Source organism: Lontra canadensis, unplaced genomic scaffold, assembly GCF_010015895.1.
Source record: "Lontra canadensis isolate GAN:19392208 unplaced genomic scaffold, GSC_riverotter_1.0 scaffold45, whole genome shotgun sequence".
NCBI lineage: Eukaryota > Metazoa > Chordata > Mammalia > Carnivora > Mustelidae > Lontra > Lontra canadensis.
This window is the reverse complement of record NW_022631039.1, coordinates 1,435,166-1,454,369: the sequence shown is the minus strand read 5'-3', so window position 1 is coordinate 1,454,369 and position 19,204 is coordinate 1,435,166. Positions and strand designations below refer to the sequence as shown.

The window sequence follows — 19,204 nt, the reverse complement described above, 5'->3', positions numbered from 1 at the left end:
ACTCCATACCCACCCGTCAGCAAACCTTGGTAAATCCACCTTCAAAATAGATCAGAATCCGACCTCTTCTCCCCCGTCCATGGCAACCACCCTGGTCCCTGGCTGCCATCATCTCTCATTTAGATTAATACAGTAGCCTCCATCCCACCTCTGACGCTTCCTATCCCCTTTTCCTGATTCTTTCATATTCTATGATTCATCATCATCCAAGACTCAACGTCTTCTGCACTGAGAGCAGACGCTCTGCGAGGGTGAGGAAACTTCTGTCCAGCTCACCACAGCAGCGAGGACCTTAGAACAGTGCCTGAAACGTCAGGAGGCACTCGATAAATATTTGTTGAATGAATGAACGATGCTATGCCTTTGGTATTAAGAGAAAACTCGGAGGTCAACATTTCTATCTCATTCTTACAAGGGGGAACACTCAGAGAAGGTCATGAGCTCCGGCAAGCACGAAGGCCAGAGGTCCCCGATTCTGAGCCACCTTCCCTCCCGCCCTGCTCTGCCTGGCATTAGTCCTTGGGCAGGCCCTGAGGGGCTGGGTCCGAGTCTGACGGATGGCTTTGACTTTCAGCATCTGGAGATAGTGTCTAGGTGCTGCAGAGACGCTACAAACCCCAGCAGAATGAGTGCAACCTTTCATCTCTGTACTAACGTGTAATGAACAACTTTGGTCATTGCATGTTACACGTGTGTATCGGCCCCACAAAACAGGTACCTTTCTTCTCACAACTTTCTTCGGTGAGGCAGGGTGTGACTCTGAATTAATGGCCCCCATTTCACAGGGGGACAAACTGAGGTTTCACTCCCCTTCGAGGCTCTGCCCACTGAGCCTCCCTGCCTGAGGGCAGACTGCAACGACCAATCCTCCCGGCACCCAGGGAGCTTCTGTGCCATGTCCTTTCCTCCCAGCACACTGTGCCCTGCAGAACCTCGTGAGGAGGTTTTTCTTACTGGGTTTCCTTAGCCCGCCACTGGCCAATCCTCTAGCTGCCTTCTCCACAAATGCCCTGAGTTTTGTGTGTGTGTGTGTGTGTGTGTGTGTGTGTGTGTGTGTGTGGTGTGTGTGTGTGTGGTGTGTGTGTGTGTGCGCGCGCGTGTGTGTTTGGTTTTGGGGGTTGTTTTGTTTTGTTGCTCAGAGTTTGCTCAGGATGGATCAGATTTGAGAAGAAGGTAAGGAGCGCGACTGTAAGAGTGTACTTGATTTGTCTCTGCCTGGGAATTTATTAAGGCCAAGAAGGTACAGCGTGATGTATGAGTCCCCTGACCTGGTCTGTTGTCTGCTGTCCCCACTCATCAGCCTCCCAAGTGACTTGTAGCAATCTCGAGTGCACACACACTGAGTCACTTTCTCTATAAAGACAAATGTGTTCTGCCATGAGTGGGCAATGCTTTAGAAGTGAAAAACATATTATAATCAAAAACTATCCTCTGAGGCTCAAAGGAAAACACTTCCCTTTCATAGGTTTGGTTTTTTTGTTGGTTTTTTGTTGTTGTTGTTGGTTTTTTGTTGGTTTTTTTGTTTTGTTTTTGAAGAAGGAACAGAGTCTGCTTCTGACCCCACAGCGGTAACAGGTGCCCCCAAGAAAACCTAAAGGCATTTGCACCTGCCCAAGACGCCTCATCTCACTTAAATAAATATTCTTCAAAGAGAGACATACACTGAACAGATGGATAAATTTCAAGATTTAACAACTTGTGGGGACACTCTTAGTGTCACATTCAAAGGCGGGCTTTATCGCCTCTGGATATCCAACAAGACATCCCATCTTGAGGAATCACTGGCAAACCTGGCCCTGGTCACACCAGAGAAAATACACCTACAGCCCAGGAATGCGGACATCACCCTCATTTCCAATGCCCCCTGCCTGTGGAACTTCTCTCCTGGAGCAGGTCCCCGTGCTTCTGTGGTTCAGAGAAAGGAAGGAGAGAAGAGAGGAGTCAGGGGAGAGCAACTCTGTGCAGTAATGATGACGACGATGAATGATGGTAACGTGTCCTAGCGGGTGTGCCTGACACCAAACCACATTCAATGTATGTTCATGCCTCTCCCCAGATGTCCCAGCATGTCCAGCCCAGGAACATCAGCAAGATGTTGTTGACTAAGTTCATGACAACCATGATGGTTTATGCTCTGGTCTGAGGAGATCCGGAGGCTCTACAGAGAGGGTTCTGGGACAAACCCTGAACCAAGACAAGCTCCCAGCACCCTGCCCACCCCACACAAACACAGTCACTCACTCACACACACATGCAAACACAGACACACATCACACACACATACAAACACACAATCATGTAAACATACAGACACAACTATACACACACAATCATACAAACCTACATAGTCATATAAACATACACAGACACAGCTACACACACACACAATCACACAAACCTACAAACATAGTCATATAAATATACACAGACACAAGAACACACACAAACACACACACACACACATACACACACTGAAAAAGACAGAAAGATGACCAGATGCCAGATTCACGGATCTAGTTTTGTTCTTTCTCTTTAAAATATCCATCAACTCCTTTATAATTGGCCAGACAAGAGAAAGCGAAAAGAAATTCCGTCTTTCCATCTGCTCTGACTCCTCCTTCTAGAGGGCCAGGTCTCGAGACCGCCATCAGCCCTCCCAGAGCCTTGTGCCAAGAACTGGCATCATGATCCCACCACGGGCTCTTCCCAGGAGAAGGACACTGATATCACCCCATTTTATGGATGAGGACACTGAGAGCTGTAAGTGTTTAAAACTCACCCAAGGGCACAGAGATGCTAAAAGACATATCCAGGCTTTGAACAGATTTCAGTCTCCCTCCAGAGTCTCTGGGATTTGCCACTCCAGGCAACGAGTCAAGTTCTCTATCCTTGGCCTGGAGGTTGCCTGGGGCAGTCCTCATTAGAGGCAGGACCTTGGATGTAACACAGTCTCTGTCGGCGTATGTGGCTGAGAAAACTACAGTGTATTTCTGGGATACCCTGAAAAAAGAACTGGCGTGTTCAAGGGCCAGACTGAACTTCTTGGAAAATGTAAGACAGTTAAGAGGTTTAGGCAAGTTTCTGACTCAAACGAAGTTAGGGAAGAGAGGGGCGCTGTCAACCAATAAAGCCAATGACATGAGCACAAACAGGGGACATGTTTTTAAACCTCCTTCTCATAGAGGACGTTGGCTTTCGAGAGTATGAAGGACAACTAGGGGCCTGAACAAGGCAGGCAAAGCACAGCCGACGGCTATAAAGAGGGAAAAGTGGGGCCTCCCAATCCCCTTGGCCACCAGCGACCACCCAAATCGAAGCAATGCCTGGCGGCTGGGCCTCCAGGGTCCACCTTGGGCTCACTTCCCTTTATCCATAACCTCAGTGTAAAAAGATTCCAAAATCTCTATCTCCTGGCTAAATATCCTAAACCCCAGAATTCATTATTCAAGGACCCACTGGCCATCTCCGGTGGGATGAGTTTCAGTTCTTGTGATCTTCCTCCCACCCCGTTCCAACTCCTCTGTCCTTGGCCTCAGTGACCAGCAGCACCGGCACCTAACTAATGACATAGGTAGGTAGCTGGGCGCCTAACTTCCTTCCCGCCCACCCTGGCTCCACACACCAAGACCTCGTATGGTGAAGACCGTGGACCATGGTAGTTAACAAAGGGTATTGACTTTGGGGCCAGAGAAAACAGAGTGTGAACCTCAGTCCACTGATCATGAGTTGTGTGACCTTGAGCAAACCACGGATCCCTCACACTAATCTCCCTCATGTGTGTAACAGCGACGAGAGTGCGTCCCAGAGCGTTACACTGGCGCACGTGCACATGACCACACAGGTGGCCAAGTGTCTACACTGTTCAGTTCCCTCCCACCTACTGCACTTGATGAGTTCACATGCGCACTGTGTCTTCCCTGACTGAAAATGGGCTCCTGGGGGTACCCCAGCCTCTAGACCCGCTCCCGGCCAAGCCCATTCTCCGCATCACAACCAACGCCATCTTTGCACTGACAAACAGCATCTCACCAGCCCTCATTGATACACCAAGTCCAGTCTTCCCACCGGACGCAAAAGAGGACAGAAACCTTGAAGCAGTGTTGAGTAAGAAAGGTCCAGTGCATGGGACGCCTGGGTGGCTCAGTGGGTTAAGCCTCTGCCTTCAGCTCAGGTCATGATCTCAGGGTCCTGGGATCGAGCCCCGCGTAGGGCTCTCTGCTTAGCAGGGAGCCTGCTTCCCCCTCTCCTGCTCCCCCTGCTTGTGTTCTCTCTCACTCTCTCTCTGTCAAATAAATAAAATCTTTAAAAAGAAGAGGAAGAAGGAGAAGAAGAAAAAAAAGGAGGAGGAGGAAAGGTCCAGTTCCGAAGGTGGAGATTAGAAATTGCTCCAACCATTTTTCTGACTCCCTTTAAGAACCACGACTCACAAACACACAAAATGCTCAGAAGCCCTAGAAGACGCACAGACCCCAGGATCAAAGCCGAGACTAAAATCACTCTTCGGCCTGGCCGTTAGCAACTTCGCAGCTCTTCATAAATCTGTCCTCTAGGCTCACCTCAGTCCCCAAGGATTCAAAATTTGAAAACGACACATTTCTTAATTTGCACATTCAGGGTCTCCAAAACCTGGCAAGAGAACCCAGCAGTCAGCTCAAGGCACTGTTCCCGGAAACGGATGGCACTTCTGGGGATTCGCAAAGAGGGGAATATAAAATCACGCTCGATCACACACTCCAAACTCTCAAGAAGTGTCTTCGGCCTCCATAGGTGCTGGCAAAGGACTTGCACGCGGCCGTCTGCGGAGAGGCCTCTGGGAGGTGCGAGAAATACTGAGCTCTCAGGTTTGTCCCCATGACCCCCTCCCCCGCCTCTCCCCACCTGACTGCCAGACGGCGGAGAGACTGAGCTCTCTCCAGTCACCTACAAATTGCATAGGGGCACCCGACCAAGAACTTTAGGACACGTCCTCACTGCGATGCGTCTGTGCAGAAATGCTACATCGTCACCCAGGTGTCCAAAAGGTAAAAACCAGCACAGCCCAGCCAGTTGGCACCAGCCTGGGGACTATTCCCACACCTGAGCCTGGAAACGGTGGTCCCCTCCCTAGACCAGTGTTACTGTGGGCTCCTGGGGCCATTTATTTCAGCTGCTTTACAGGGAAAAATAATTCTTCTTTTCTATCCCCACGAAACTCAAGTGTCACAAACCAACCATTAATACTGCAGTTGAGGTTCCACGTTTGGAAGAAATATTAGAACAAACATGGTCTGGAGTTGGAACCAGACAAGGGTAGGGGAGCCCTGCGGGAGTAAGGAGGGGACGGCAAAGGGAACACGGCACAAACAGCGATGCTAATGTTCACGGAAGCTACGCCCAGGGAGGCGGGTGTCTGGGGTCTTCCATCTCCAGAAACCACTTCAGAGAGGAAGGAATGAAAATGTGCTTTGCAATATGGTGAACTCAAATTGCGGACAACCCCCTCTCCCCAAGGGGAGTGAGTTCTGGTCACGGGGCCATGATTTCAGGCTCCCCATCTCTTATCACCACCTCCCCTCCAACCCTCTGAGTAAGTATTGTGGGATACATCCATTTATATTTAAAAGGAAATTTTATGTCGTGTTCACTCCTGATCCTTGAAGGCATCACAGTGAGGACTTGAAAAGCCTGAACTTTCAGCCGTCCACAGACGTTTCTCACATCAAAGCCCAGACCTTATAGGATCCTGGTTCCATCTGTCAGGACCACCCAAGGTTTTGAAGCTATTGTCATTAGGTACCTTTTCCTCTCCTTCCTTTGACAATGTAAACCCTTACCTCCGTACCAGTGAGGACAGGGTCTTTGAAAGATGAAGAGCTGAGGTTGGGGCGGAAGAAACAGGAAACATGTCCCTAGGGGCTTCGAGCTAAGACACAGAAAATCATGATGGGATGGCCAGACACTCCCACATTCACACCCTGAATTGCACCGGATTCAGGCTAGTGGTTTGCTTTTCCCTCTAAGGAGCCAACTTGCCCCGACATGGGAGTGATCATCCTTCGGGTGTGTCTTGTCAATATCATTACCTCTGCTACCATCACAGTCACCACCATCATCGCCATCATCACAACAACAGCAACAATTACTACTACCCTTTCTCTTTTTTGGGCACTTACCCCATGTCACATACATAAAACAGTAACTCACGTACAACAGTAACTCACTCTGCATGTACTACCCCATATTATCATAAGAAGGTACATGCTATCAGCCACACGGTACAAGTGATAAAACCAAAACCTGGGGAGCACTGAAGTGAGCCATCGGACTCTAAATGTCACGCATCATCAACCATGTTCACTGCCATATATTTCATCCCAAATCCGCTCCTATTAGAGAACAAATAATCAGGAACCAGTAGGTCCCTTAGGAACAAGCTTCTCTTATGAGAAGATCTGGAGCCCATTCATTCAACAAGCATCTCTGAGTGATCACTGTGCGCCCAGACTTCCACTGTGTGCTTGTAGGGATGACTGGGATGCACATGTCCGCTGCCCTCAACATTGACAAACCCACCCGAAGTCAATGTCCTCCCAGAGGGCTCTAGGGTCCCTGCCATCCAGCCCACCCTGCTAGCTCTATCCCCTTTCTCCCTTCTTCTTTTAGAATTTCCGCACATGAATTGGAAATACAGCCTCTATATACATATATATCTACGTGTGTATATATATATACACACATAGATATACATATATATACATACACATACATATATATACATACACACATAGATATATATGTATTATGAAAGGGACAAATCTCCAGTGCTCTAAACCATATTCCTCAAACCCAATCCTTACCAACAATACTTCCTCCTCCAAAACAGTAAGCGGGAGATTCCTAAAAGTAGGATTATATGTAAAACACTGATTTAAAAATTGGAAAACGGGTTTCGAGACTGCATTACTCATCTGTGGTCACCCAGCTGCCCATTCTGGGGGTTTAGGTTCAGCTCTGAGTGACAGAAAAACGAGACAGAAGTTGATTTGTCTCTACTCCTCTACTCTCAGGTAGCCAGGCTCCTTCCGGCTCAGCATTCCATCAACCAAGGGTGAAACTCTGTCTTCCTGGGGCCGGATAATGACGTTCTCATTCCGGTAATAAGAAGGAAGAAAGGGTAAAGAAGAGGCATCATGCATCAAAGTTGCCCAATGTCACTTCTGCTAACATCTCTTTGGCAAGAATTTACCAATATGGCCACATCTAGCTCTCAAAGAAGACTAAGGGATATAGTCTTTAATCTAGCATCCGTGTGTTCTGCTAAAAATTCTGTTATTAGGGAAGAAATGACATTGGAGAGGAGCTAACCATCTGTGTTGTGTAAGAACCCCAGATCTGAGGGACTTCACAGACCCTACTCCATCAAGAACAGGTGGGCTTTAATTCCTCTTTTTATAGCAATGACCATTGGGTCCTCTCGTCTTCACTGCCAAGGAAATTGTTGAGTGTAATTTCAGAACGTTCTATAACATTTCATTAGCTTTCCGTTCAACAGCTAGAAACCATCTCCAAGCTAATTTATATGGTCTTTGGCGATTTTAAAATACACCTGCTTATTTTTTGATACTCCTTCCTTCGAAAGATGGAGGTTAACTCCACTTACCCTAAGTGTAGACTGTCCTTAGTGACTCACTTCTAATGAATATATGTGACAGAGTGACAATACATGACATGAAGACAAGGTCGTAACATGATCCCTTGTTCTAGCAAAAGCCAAATCCCATATTTTGAAGTCACTCAAGGAGTCCTACAGAGAAGACATCATGGAAGGAATGGAGGGAGGCGTCCAGCCAAGAGCCATGCGAATGAGCTTGAGATTGGATTCTCCAACCCCAGTCAAGCCTTCAGATGACAACAGTCCTCACTACAACCGTTTTTTTGAAAGCCATCAGGCCAGACCATGCCTGGATTTCTGATCCACAGAGACTTGGTAATAAAAAATGTTTTTTGTTTTAAATCAGTTTTTGGAGTAATGTGTTACACAGCAAGAGAATAATTCAGGTCTCAATGTAAATTTAGCGTTCTTTTGGCTTGAAAATTCGAGAAAGTAGAAATGACCATCTTGGTAGTGAAAATGTGTATTTTAAATAGCTGTGATTTAAAATCAGCACCTGATTTTAAATGATCTGGAGCTGGGCTTAGATGAGATGGTCTGGATACCGCTGTGAAGAGGGAAGACCAGAGAGCCGTCCCTGGGAGAACCCATTGCTAATACCACGTCCCTGAGCAGTCCCAGGAAGCAGCTGAACCTGCTGTTATCCAACTACCTCCAGGAGAAAGAGCTCGGTATCCGCGAAGCCAGCCTCAAAATGATGAGTTCTGGCAAACTTTCTCCGGCATCTGGATGGGTAATGCTGAGCAACTCTACTGGACAGGTCCACTTACTTAGTCATCTGGGAAAGTGCTGTGGGGCTCAGTCACCTTAGTCGATGAGTTGGGACGCATTTCCATTGAGCATGGAAGATGCCACAGAAACAGCATCCAGGTTATTTTATGATAGACACGGACGGCTGCTAAACCCTGTTCCTTAAATAGCTCACGTCAAGGTCAAGGCTGATGATGCCGGCTCCTGAACTTTCAGATCAAGACATCACCTCTGCCTGCCATCACGAGCAGGACTCTTAGGACCAGGAACGAGAGAAACACGTACTGGAGGGGGTTCACAGAATCAGCTTGGGGGAAGACTTTGTATACCACAATCTGTCCTTGCGTCTCTGCATCTGGAGAGTCTAAAATTAGCTCCTCGTCCTTCACGGAGAATCACCACCATCCTAAGCCACTGTTACTAAAGGAAATAGGTAAAAATCGATTGATCGATCAATCGATCCTTAGAAATTCGAGGGTGAAAAAAACATCTCTAAAATAATACAAAATACTTGTATATTGTGTATTTTTCTTATGGGCCAAAGGGCTCCTATTTAAAATGAAATGAGGGGCGCCTGGGTGGCTCAGTGGGTTAAGCCTCTGCCTTCGGCTCAGGTCATGATCTCAGGGTCCTGGGATCGAGCCCCGCATCGGGCTCTCTGCTCAGCGGGGAGCCTGCTTCCCCCTCTCTCTGCCTGCCTCTCTGCCTGCTTGTGATCTCTGTTTGTCAAATAAATAAATAAAATCTTTAAAAAATAATAAAATACAATGAGATGAGAGGTCTCTTCTTCCAACTGGGCCCTTCCAGGCTGTCATTGGAACAAGGTACAGGGTTACCTCCCTGCCCCAACCCGCTGAAAGCCTGGAGCTGAATTTCACGCTCATTCACAGTAACTGCATCAGTTTAAGGGGCTGTCATGGTTTTTTTCTTCCTCTTTGTATGTGGATTTTTATTTTCTATTCCTGTTCTGACAGCCTTTGCAGTTTGTTTCTTCATTTATCATATGATATCTCGATCCCATTTGGAAGCAGGCAGCATATAAATCACAAACGAATAAAGTGAAAGTGGCAGGGTCGGGACTTGGGTTTCTGTCTTGGACACGGCTATCAAAATGCATTTTTGGAACAAGAGGCAGGAAACTCTAAGAAGACTTAAGCCAATGTCCCTTTAAGGAGAGGGCCCTTGGAAGCGGCTGTCATCAGAGAAATCCGTCCTTGGCTCTGCTGACAGAGCCTCGTGGCTCTTTCCCTCTCCAGGCTCAAAGGCAGGTCAAGCCTCCAGGAGGAAGGCACGGAGATAGATAAAAAGACCCAGGTTGTAAAGCTAATTCCCAGCTCCGAGCAGAGCTGTGTATCTGGCACTCCCACTCTCGTTGGATGATGTGGTTCTTTGTGTAGGCTTTATTTATCACCTCCCCTGGAGAAGAGAACTTGGAGCCATCAGCCCTCTCAGATAAGAGTTGCGAGTTTCTCTTCTCCTGACAGTCATGTCTCTGCCTCCTGAAAACCCCTCTTGGAAAGCCTGTAGAGGCAAGTGTCTCCAAAAAGGCGAATTAGGGTGTGCCTCTTGGGTTTTTAAATCAACCAGCAGAACTAGGGGAGGAAAGGAAAACAAAGAAGAAGGAAGGGAGGTATGGGGGCCTTCTTTACAAGAAAATGAAGGATGGCCCAGATGGGTGGAGGTGGGGAGAAGTCCTTCGGAGCCCACCGCCCAGGAGCCAGCCTGCTTCGAGCAGGAAATCATGCCCATCACAAGCCTTTTCTGGGCTGCACTGCACCTCTGCTCTCGGTGAGCAGCAGCTGGGCTCACACAGAGCTTTAAAAATATCTCTCCGCCCACTGAACGTTTCATTAATCAGGCAAGTTCTCACCCATGTGTCACAGTGGTGGCAGTGATATACAGGATAGTGACATGAGGGTGCGGGGAAGGCGCAAAGGGTCTCATCTAGCAGAGAGGAGGACTCGTAGCATCCAAGTTAACAAGCATAGGCTCCGAGGCCTGCTGACCATCGGCATCCCAGTTCTAACACATGCTGGCTAGGAACCTGGGACAAGATTCCTCTATATCACAATCTTCCGCCTTTGCAAAAACGGAGTTAATAATAATACCTTAGTTCCAGGATTATTGCAAGGATTAAAGGTGTTGATTCATCTACAGCATTTTGAACACAGAGGAAGCAATCAAGAAACTTGGCTGTGATGATTGTGCTGATGGTGACAACGACAATGATGAAACTTAAAAGATGGGTCTCAGTAGACAGAAGCAGCTAGAACAAAGGCAGAGAAGCAGGAGAGATCTTGAGGCGGTAGAGAACGATCTGGAAATAAAGCAGGGAGTGAAAGCAGACAAAAAGGAAGGGTCCAGGCCACACGGGACTTCCTCTGCTTTGTCCCAGCGTGTCCCTCGGGCTCACCCAGCTGTAGGCTATGTTGAGCCACTTAAGAATTATAAACAAAAATGAACTATCAAAGGGTCAAGTGCTATGCTGGTTGAAAATTACTTTTAACTGGTTCACATAGAAAAAGTAAAATAAAATTATTTTACTAATAAGGGACTTCTGCTGTGCAACAAAGTAACTGGTATAAGAACAACCCTCCCCTCCAGTCCAACCGAACAACGCAACAAAGTATCAAAAGCAACTATTTTCAGGCTGTAGACAAGGGGCAGCAGTGACTTCAAGGGCAGGGAGAAGGGAAACTGACCCAGTGAGCCTGGCCTTGACCGTAGCTCTCTGCCTGGGGACCATTTCCCACCCACAGCTCGTGAATCCGGGTCACTGAAGGAACTAGAGCCGTTCGGGGTAAGGCAGCAGAAAGAAGGAAACTGCAGAGTGAAGGCTCCGGAAGCCTGCATGTGGGTTTCCTGGGAACATCTGGCCAGAGGCTGGACTACCCCCGGGGAAACTGAGATTAAACCAGACTCACCAGAAAGCAGCTGTTCCGAGGCTGAGAAGAGAAAACAGATCCTAGAATTGAAGCCGTCCTATGTGTCTGAAAGACCTGATTAATACCCCAGGTGGACGCCAAGACACTAGAAGGACCTCATCGTGAGAGTAAGGAAACTACTCCAAAGGCCTCCTTGAGATCCACATGATCAAAACCTAAAACCAAGCCCTGAGAAGACCCACAAGGAAGAAAGAGTTTGGAGAGTCCCTGCCCAGTTAGAGGGGCTTGGGGGACACCTCGGGACTTCCACAGCTCTGTCATAACAAAGCATAAAAACCAAACCTACACAACCGGAAGCAGTCAGCTAGTCATTGAGCAGGCCACTGGAGCAAAACTCACGCTCTTCAGAGAAAGATAACAGAACAGAGTCTCCACAACACAGCACCCTCAGTGGTCAGCGGACAGTCAAGTATTAATAGCACACAAAGAAACAGGGAAGTTTTAATATAATAAAAAAAAAAAAAAGGCAGTAGAAACCAACCCCAAGATGGCCTAGAGCCTAGATGCTAGATTTAAGTACATAAAGACTTAAAGAGCTATTATAAATATAGGAAAATATGTCCAAATAATTAAAGAAAAATATTATTTCAATGAGTAAGCAGATGAGTATTTCAACAGAAAAATGAAAACTATAAAAAAGAACCTAATTAAAATTCTAGAACTAAAAAAATTAGATGCATGCCTGTGTGTGTGTGTGTGTGTGTGTGTGTGTGTGCTGGAAAAAAAAGGGAAACAGAAAGAAAGCAAATGTTTTAATATTAACAATTAGAGGAAGGTACACGGTGTTTCACTGTGCTTTTCCAAACTCTGTGGATTTGAAAATTTTTTAAAGATGAAAGAAATATTGAAAATATATACTCACATATTAGTAGGCCAAGAAGAAAATAGTTTTAAGCAGTGGGCTAAGCTAATCAAGTGGGCTAAGCTAATCAAGTGTGTATCTGAGAAGTATCCCTCCAGTGAAATGGAAAGGGACTGATTCATGAGTGAAATCGTAGATGAAGCACAAAGAGATCAACTCCAGGGGACGGCAGCCAGGGCATGTGGACCTGGCCCGAGACAACAGCAATGTGGTCAGAGAGGAAGGAACAGTTTCAAGATAAGTTGAGAGAAGTTGAGATCTGCGAGACTTTGCCAATTATATGTGGGGAGTGAGCAGAAAAAGAGGAACCCAAGAGAACTCCCAAACTACTGTTGTGCCTGATAGGGTACATCATGTGATGTAACTTCCTGTGGAAAATTCCAGAGGAGAGGCAGTTTCAGAGAAAAAAGAAAATCCATTCAGCTTTGGGTCTTTGGAACTTAAAGAACTTGGGAGAGATCTACACAGGACTAGAGGCAGCAGATCAAAAATTCAGGAGGGAGGTAGGGATTGAAGACATCTATCTCGAGGCAATCAGCACGTGGATGTCCATGGGGACAACAAAAAACCACCCCAGGACACAACAGTGTGTGAGCAGTGGGCGGAAGAGGAGGGACACACAAGGGAACAGTGGGAATGACGAAGAGGTAGTAGAAAAAAGGAAGGAGGAGAACCTGCTAGTGACATGGATGCCAAAGCAGGGACAAACTCTAAAACCAAGCGCGTGAGCACGCTGCCAGATGCTGCAGAAAGTCCAGGACAAACACCGATTTCTCCAAAAAACAGAGTCCACTGGATTATGTAAGCAAGGGGTCATTGAGGAAACCGTGCTGTGCTGATGCACTGATTCTAGAATAATCTAAAGCAAGTCAACCAACTACTGAAACGGGGCTTCACAATAGAAGGGTTGTGGACTCATACATCTATTCCCAAAGCTCAAATTAAAATGCCCCCAGAAATGTACCTATGAGCAGCTCACCAGAAATAGCAATTTTGAGATGCATATACATGTCAAAGTTCGAGGAGAATTTTCACAATTGGCAACACCAACGAAACTGGAGAAACATAATTTCCACCTGCCCTGGGAACTGTGGTGGTACTTAGGGCAGGATGATATTGACTCAACACCGTTGTTTGCCCCTTCCAGGGACCCAGAAGCTAACTGACCAGCAAATCAAGCTGTCACTCCCTATCTCATAGCAAGTTCTCCAAGCCAATCCAAACCCAGCCCAGCAGCACCCCTTTTCTAAGCTCATTTGGGGAACCTGCTTTCTGGAAGCACCCAGAGCCATGGGGTGCTGTGTCCCATCCCAGATTACTCCCCAGCAAGATGAGAACCAGGGGGTACCTGGGTCTCTGAATGCTGTATACTCCTAGTCTGGGAACAGGACAAGAGCAAGAGAAGGGAAAACAAAGGACTGACAGAATTCTGCGGCACAGGGAGCAAACCCAACAGCAGGGCCATCAAGATCTAACCTCCACTCAGCAGCCATGGACTAGATGAGCGTCTTCTAGAAACGGGACCCTGCAGCTGGGGCTGACAAAGGGGAAATTATCGCGGGTCCAAGAAAAAGCAAAGGTAGAACACAGAAGCTAAAGATTCTTTACAAACCCCGTGTGCCCAGAGATTCTGGGCCCGCAAAGAACTTATATTGAGTCACAAACCAGAGCAGAACAGGGCAAAAGGGACCACAGAAAAACACCTTCTAATGCAAAATAAAGGTAGCATCAGCTAGAAGCCTTGGGGGGAAAGGCTTTCTATATGTGTATCTATACACATTACGACAAGAAACAGAAGAGATGCTCATAAATTGTGTCCAAGTTGGCCTCAGTAGAGCAAAGAGTTGAGAGAGAATAAAAACAATATGGCACCAGTAAAGCAGGAAGACAGAACCGTGAGGAAAACACATCCTAAGACTTAGCCCAACAGAAAGGGGCACGGTGAGATTATATCCTAATAGCTACACACTGAAAACAACCCAAACACCCACTGAGAAATAGCGCAGATAAATGAATGGTGGCATATTTACATATGACGGGATACTGTCCATTAATGAAAATGAGTCGACTTCAGCTACCCTCAACAGCATGGCCGAGTCTTGCAAACACGTTAAGGAAAAAAGGCTGAGAAGCAAGAAGTAGATATGGCATGACCCCCCCCCCGCCCCACTCTAACCCCCACCCTGAGCTGAAGGGAAACACAAACACCATGAAACAGTGAGAGTGAGCTGGGGGTGGGGGTGGTTGTCTCTGAGGCAGAGGCCCTGGAAAGGGCCTTGGGGTGCTCCCGGGGGCTGGTAACACAACTGTCCTTAACCTGGATGATGGTTACATGAGCGTTCACACTCAAGAATGTTACTAACTGCACATTAATACTTTTCCATATGCTATTTTGACCAAAAAGTGTTTTAAAAAGGAAGGAAGACTACCGAAATAAAACCAGGCTTCCAAGAAACTAAAACGTCCATCCATAATGAAAATATGCTCCAAAGGCAGTAAAAAACAAAACAAAAAAAAAAAAACAGTTAAAATGACTGTAGCCTCAGTAAATCACTGATGTCGGAGGCAAACTCGAGAATGAACGCTAGAACGATGGGAGAAGAGACACGTGATGCGGAAAACAGAATGAAGACGTAGGGTTAGCAGGGAAGGCATGACATGCCCACACGCAGACATTTCCCAGAGGGATCCTGTGAGGACGGCGGACCCCAACATCGTAGACATAACAGAGTGGGATTACATCCTAACAGCCCCAGACTGGAGACCCAAACGTCCATCCTTCACGGGACGGATGCAGACTGTGGACATTCACGCTGTGTATGAGTGAAAACGGACGAACCCGAGATGGGGGCAAATTTTAAGGTTACGATAACATCACAAGATGACTCAACAGAGCATTAAGAAAACGGCCTTTACACAATTATAATTCGCACGTCTAGTAAGACTCCACATGATGCACCCTTAGTAGTACAAGATCCTGCTAACAAAGGTTGTAGATAAAGAAACGCTCGGGGCAGACTGCAGATGCCCTGGGGAACGGACAGGGAACACGACGCTTCTTTATTTCCTCCTCCACCTGGAAAGCATCTGGGTAAACGCTCCTGTAATGAATGATGCACAGAATGGACAAATGAATAAATATGAATGAATGAATGAATGAATGAATGAGTGTCTCCACCAATTCACCCCTGCTGAGCTTGTCGGGAGCTTCCTGACGCTAATCTGGCCAACTCGATGCCACTCTGCGTAACTTCCTCCCGGGCTGTGTTTGAAGAGAAGAAACGGAGACTTCCCAGAGTAGTGTCAGCCGGAGGCAGCCTGTGTGGTGAGTGGCTCTTTCCACGCCTGTTCTGGGAGGGCAACGGCTCATGCACTGGGCAAGCGTGGTCCTTCCACAGAAGGAAAGGGGCATTTACCCTGGAGATTAACAGCAGCTGGGGGCAGGGGACGGGGATCCGTCCGTGTGGCCATCCGCACGCGGGGCCGCAGCCAGCCACAGCGGGGCTGGGAGCGGGTGTGGTGAGGAAAGATGGTGCCCAGCTAACGGGCCACGGAGGGGGCTCTGATGTCCGTCAGCGTCCGACACATGAACCCCCTGTCCCACACCACGCGTCCTCTGAGGACAGATGAGTGGCCCCGAGGGGTAGGGCCTCTGGGCTCAGCTTGTCCCAGAGAACAGCAAACGGGCAAAGCCTCGGACGCTCGCCTGCACCGAGCACAACCTGCGGCTGGTTTGCAGACCCGCCTGCCTGCTCTGAACCCAGCGGCCACGCACGGCCCTGCCCAGAGCCCCAGGACGCGCCTCATGGAGCGTGAACGGTCAGAACTCAGGGTTCACTTGGCCCAAAGTAAGTAGGAGGAATCTTCCATCGGAAAATGAACGGCCCTTCTCCGAGCTGAGAGCCTCGATCACCCTCCCGAAGGACACGCGGCGTCTTCAGCAGCGGCTCCGGCCGGAACACCAGGCCAGACTCCACGGGTGACCCTGCAGGCCCCCCACGGCTCAGCCGGCCCACCTAGGCTTGAGGGCTGCGGAGTCTCCCCCACTCTTCTCCCGCCCACTGACAAGGCACCTTTCGGCCCCGTGTGGCATCTCGCCCAAGTCCACGGAGGGAGGTTCCGCCGGGCACCCTGGGGGTGGGACAAAATCCAGCCAGTGGCACGCCCTGGCTGGGGCCCAGATTTCACAGAGAAAAAAGCCGACGCTCTGAGAAGTCATCTCTTGGTGATCCATGCCCAAGCTGAGAGGGAAGAGGGAGGGAAAGGGAAAGCCAGGATCTGGGAAAGCGGCAGGTGATCTCCAAACTTCCTGGGTTAGTAACGTCAGCCTCTTTGAGAGTTTTCCTAACTGGGGACTTCCTGGCCCGTGCTCATGGCCTCTGCTCCGCGTCCTCATGGCCTCTACTCGGGGAGGCTTTTAGTCCCTCCCACCGGTGACAAAGCCCAGGGACCTATTCAAGGAAACACAAGTGCAAACCCACCCCCAAATCAAGGCACCACTTCCCTGGGCCCCGCCCCACACACCGCAGAGCCGCAGTCTTCTTGATGGTCACCTCCCTTTGGAGGCAGACAGCGCTCTACCACCGCCTCGGGTCCTACGTCTCAATGTCCTCTGGCCAGCGGAAGGCCAGGAGATCTGAGGGTCCGGCTCTCCTCTCCTGCCACCAGCCCCTGTCTGAACTGTGGTGAGCAGCTGCAGGCCCCAAGGGCCAGGCTCTGCCGCTTGGCTCCTGCTTCCCCCACCCCAGGCCTCCCCTGTGGCCCCTGCCTTCCAACCTCTGGGGCTCTCCCGCTGGCACTTGTGAACAAGCCAGTCTTCTAGATAAGCAAGCAAACCCGACAGGACCAGGAAAAGCTACCAGATGGCCCCATCCCCCACTTTCCTCAAGTCCTGCCAACTCAGCAGCAAGTGTGGCTTCGCCGGCCCAGAGCTGACTTTCCCCACCTTCTTCTTGGGCGTCACGGCCCTGCAGCTCCCACCCGTGCCCAGAGACGGCACGCTGGTCAGACCATGCCCCTTGAAAGCCAGTATGTGGGCCGTCCGGGGTAACTCTGACTTCTCCGTTTTAGAAAAGCCAATCAAGACTCCATCAACTAGAAAACACATTTTGGGAGTTGAGGGCCATCCCCAAGGTCAGTTAACAAAGAAACCAGAATATCCACCAGAGGGTTTTCAGGCTAGCGGCTCCGTCCCACACAAAGTCACTGGGCTCCTCCCCATCACACCAGACTTAGACTTGGCCGCGACAGGTGGCCAGCCCTGGCGCTTTCATTTCCAAGCGACAGCACCCTCCAGTGCCTCCCGGGGCCGGCTGGCCTTCCCGACAGGGCGGGCCCCTTACCGTCCAGCTCCTCCACGGAGATGTTTGCAAGCTGCTCGCTGTCGCTGCCAGCGGAGAGAGAGCGGTTGAGGTAATTCCCCTTGTACAGCAAGCCGGCGGTCACGTGGTGGAAAGGCATCTTTTCCCTGTTCACAAGAGAAGCGGGAGTGGGGAGAGAAAGAGATCGTCATTCATTCCTTCTTTCCTTCTTAACTTCTTTCCTTCCTCAGAGAGCCACCCTGGGTTCCAGATGGCCGGTGTCCTTTTTAACATAACAATCCCACTTCTACAGGGGAAGGAGGGAATGGAGGGTCCTCCAGGTCTGAACCATCCCCCAGACGATCTCAGGTTCTAGCACTTTCTTTGCTTTACACCTCGCTGCATTTTTGCCGATTTCACCATGAATCTCGCAGACTGTGGGACCCCATGTCACCCACCAGGCCTTTCCAGGTGAAAAGGAATCCTCTCTGCCCCTTTCCCGGGCCCAACAAACTCTCTTGTAGGTACTCATCGGGAATGCACATCCCAGGAACGTCGGGCTCCCCAGGGACCGGCATCCCAGCTGTGACTGTGCGGTGATGCAACCGGTCCACTCTTCCCAGGGAACGCGGACAATCCACTCACACAGCCCTCGAACCAGGCAGGAAGTGGCAGGCCCTATGTAAATGCACGGACGGCCTTCTGCACCTCGGGGAAGCGGTCCCCAGGCCTGGCCGGGGTGCAGACACCTGCAGCCAGCGTGGCTTTGAAGAACCCCCGCCCCCCCGAGACGCTCACTGCCGGCGGTAAAGGCAGGCAGCACCTCCGTCCAGTGTCCCACAGCAAAGCAGCTCCCAGCAGCCTCCCGGAGAATCAAAGCATCCCTGAGGCCAGACCAGCAAACCCTCCAGACACAGCATCCCTGCCCAGCCCTGGCCCTAGAGCTTAAGGGTTCCCACGGGGCCAGGGAGGCTAAGGCGAGAGGGAGGAAAGAGAGTCGGTAAGGACGTGGGAAGAGCGAGTGCAGAAGACCCAAGACCGGGCGGTTAGAGAGCTGGGCTGCTTCTGAACAGAGAGCACACGACTCTCCTGGCAGTGCATGAGCTGCTGGGCACGTCAGCAAACGTGTTCCGCTTCCCTGTCTGCCAAGGGGGCTAAGCGGACGGACCAAGCTTTGCGTGGATTGAGGGAATAGGCAGGAGGTATGGGACGTCAATTATAGGCTAGGGGTGAAGAAAACCTCCTAACAGAGCTCCAGGAAGGAGCACTGGGCAGCACTGGAAGGGGTAATCCCCCCGTCACCCGGGACATTCAAGCAGAGGTGAGGGCCTCCCTGCCAGGGTTCTGTGGGAGAGAATGACCCCTGAGTGCTCTCCCCCCATGCTCCTCATTCCCCCACAGAAGTCACCTGCAGAGCACTGTTTGTTACTCAAGTTTGCATCTGTAGGGAGAGTGGGGGGAGCTGAAGGTCCCCTCGCGGCACGGCCGAGTGACAAGGTGTAAATCATGGGAAGACAGCCGGTCCCCAAGGATGACCGTTCAGGACACGCATCCCTCGCTGTCCCTCCAACCACCCTCATGACAGCAACTGTCCTAATCCTGGGATGTTGGAGTCAACGGGCACCAAGGGGGTGGGGCGGCAGTGGGAGGCTCTGCCTTCTTTTCCCTGGGACAGCACCGCATGACAAGGCCTGCA

At 49.6% G+C, this 19,204-nt stretch overlaps 1 protein-coding gene across 3 annotated transcripts in view; it reads right to left on the bottom strand.

Annotated features, from left to right (window-relative positions):
• CALN1 (calneuron 1) overlaps positions 1–19,204 on the bottom strand; it is a 488,233-nt gene that overhangs the window by 331,756 nt on the left and 137,273 nt on the right. For all 3 annotated transcript variants that reach the window (XM_032872377.1, XM_032872376.1, XM_032872375.1), the window contains one exon: positions 17,551–17,675. In XM_032872377.1, coding sequence (XP_032728268.1) covers positions 17,551–17,675 — 125 coding nt within the window. The remainder of the gene's footprint in view (positions 1–17,550; positions 17,676–19,204) is intronic.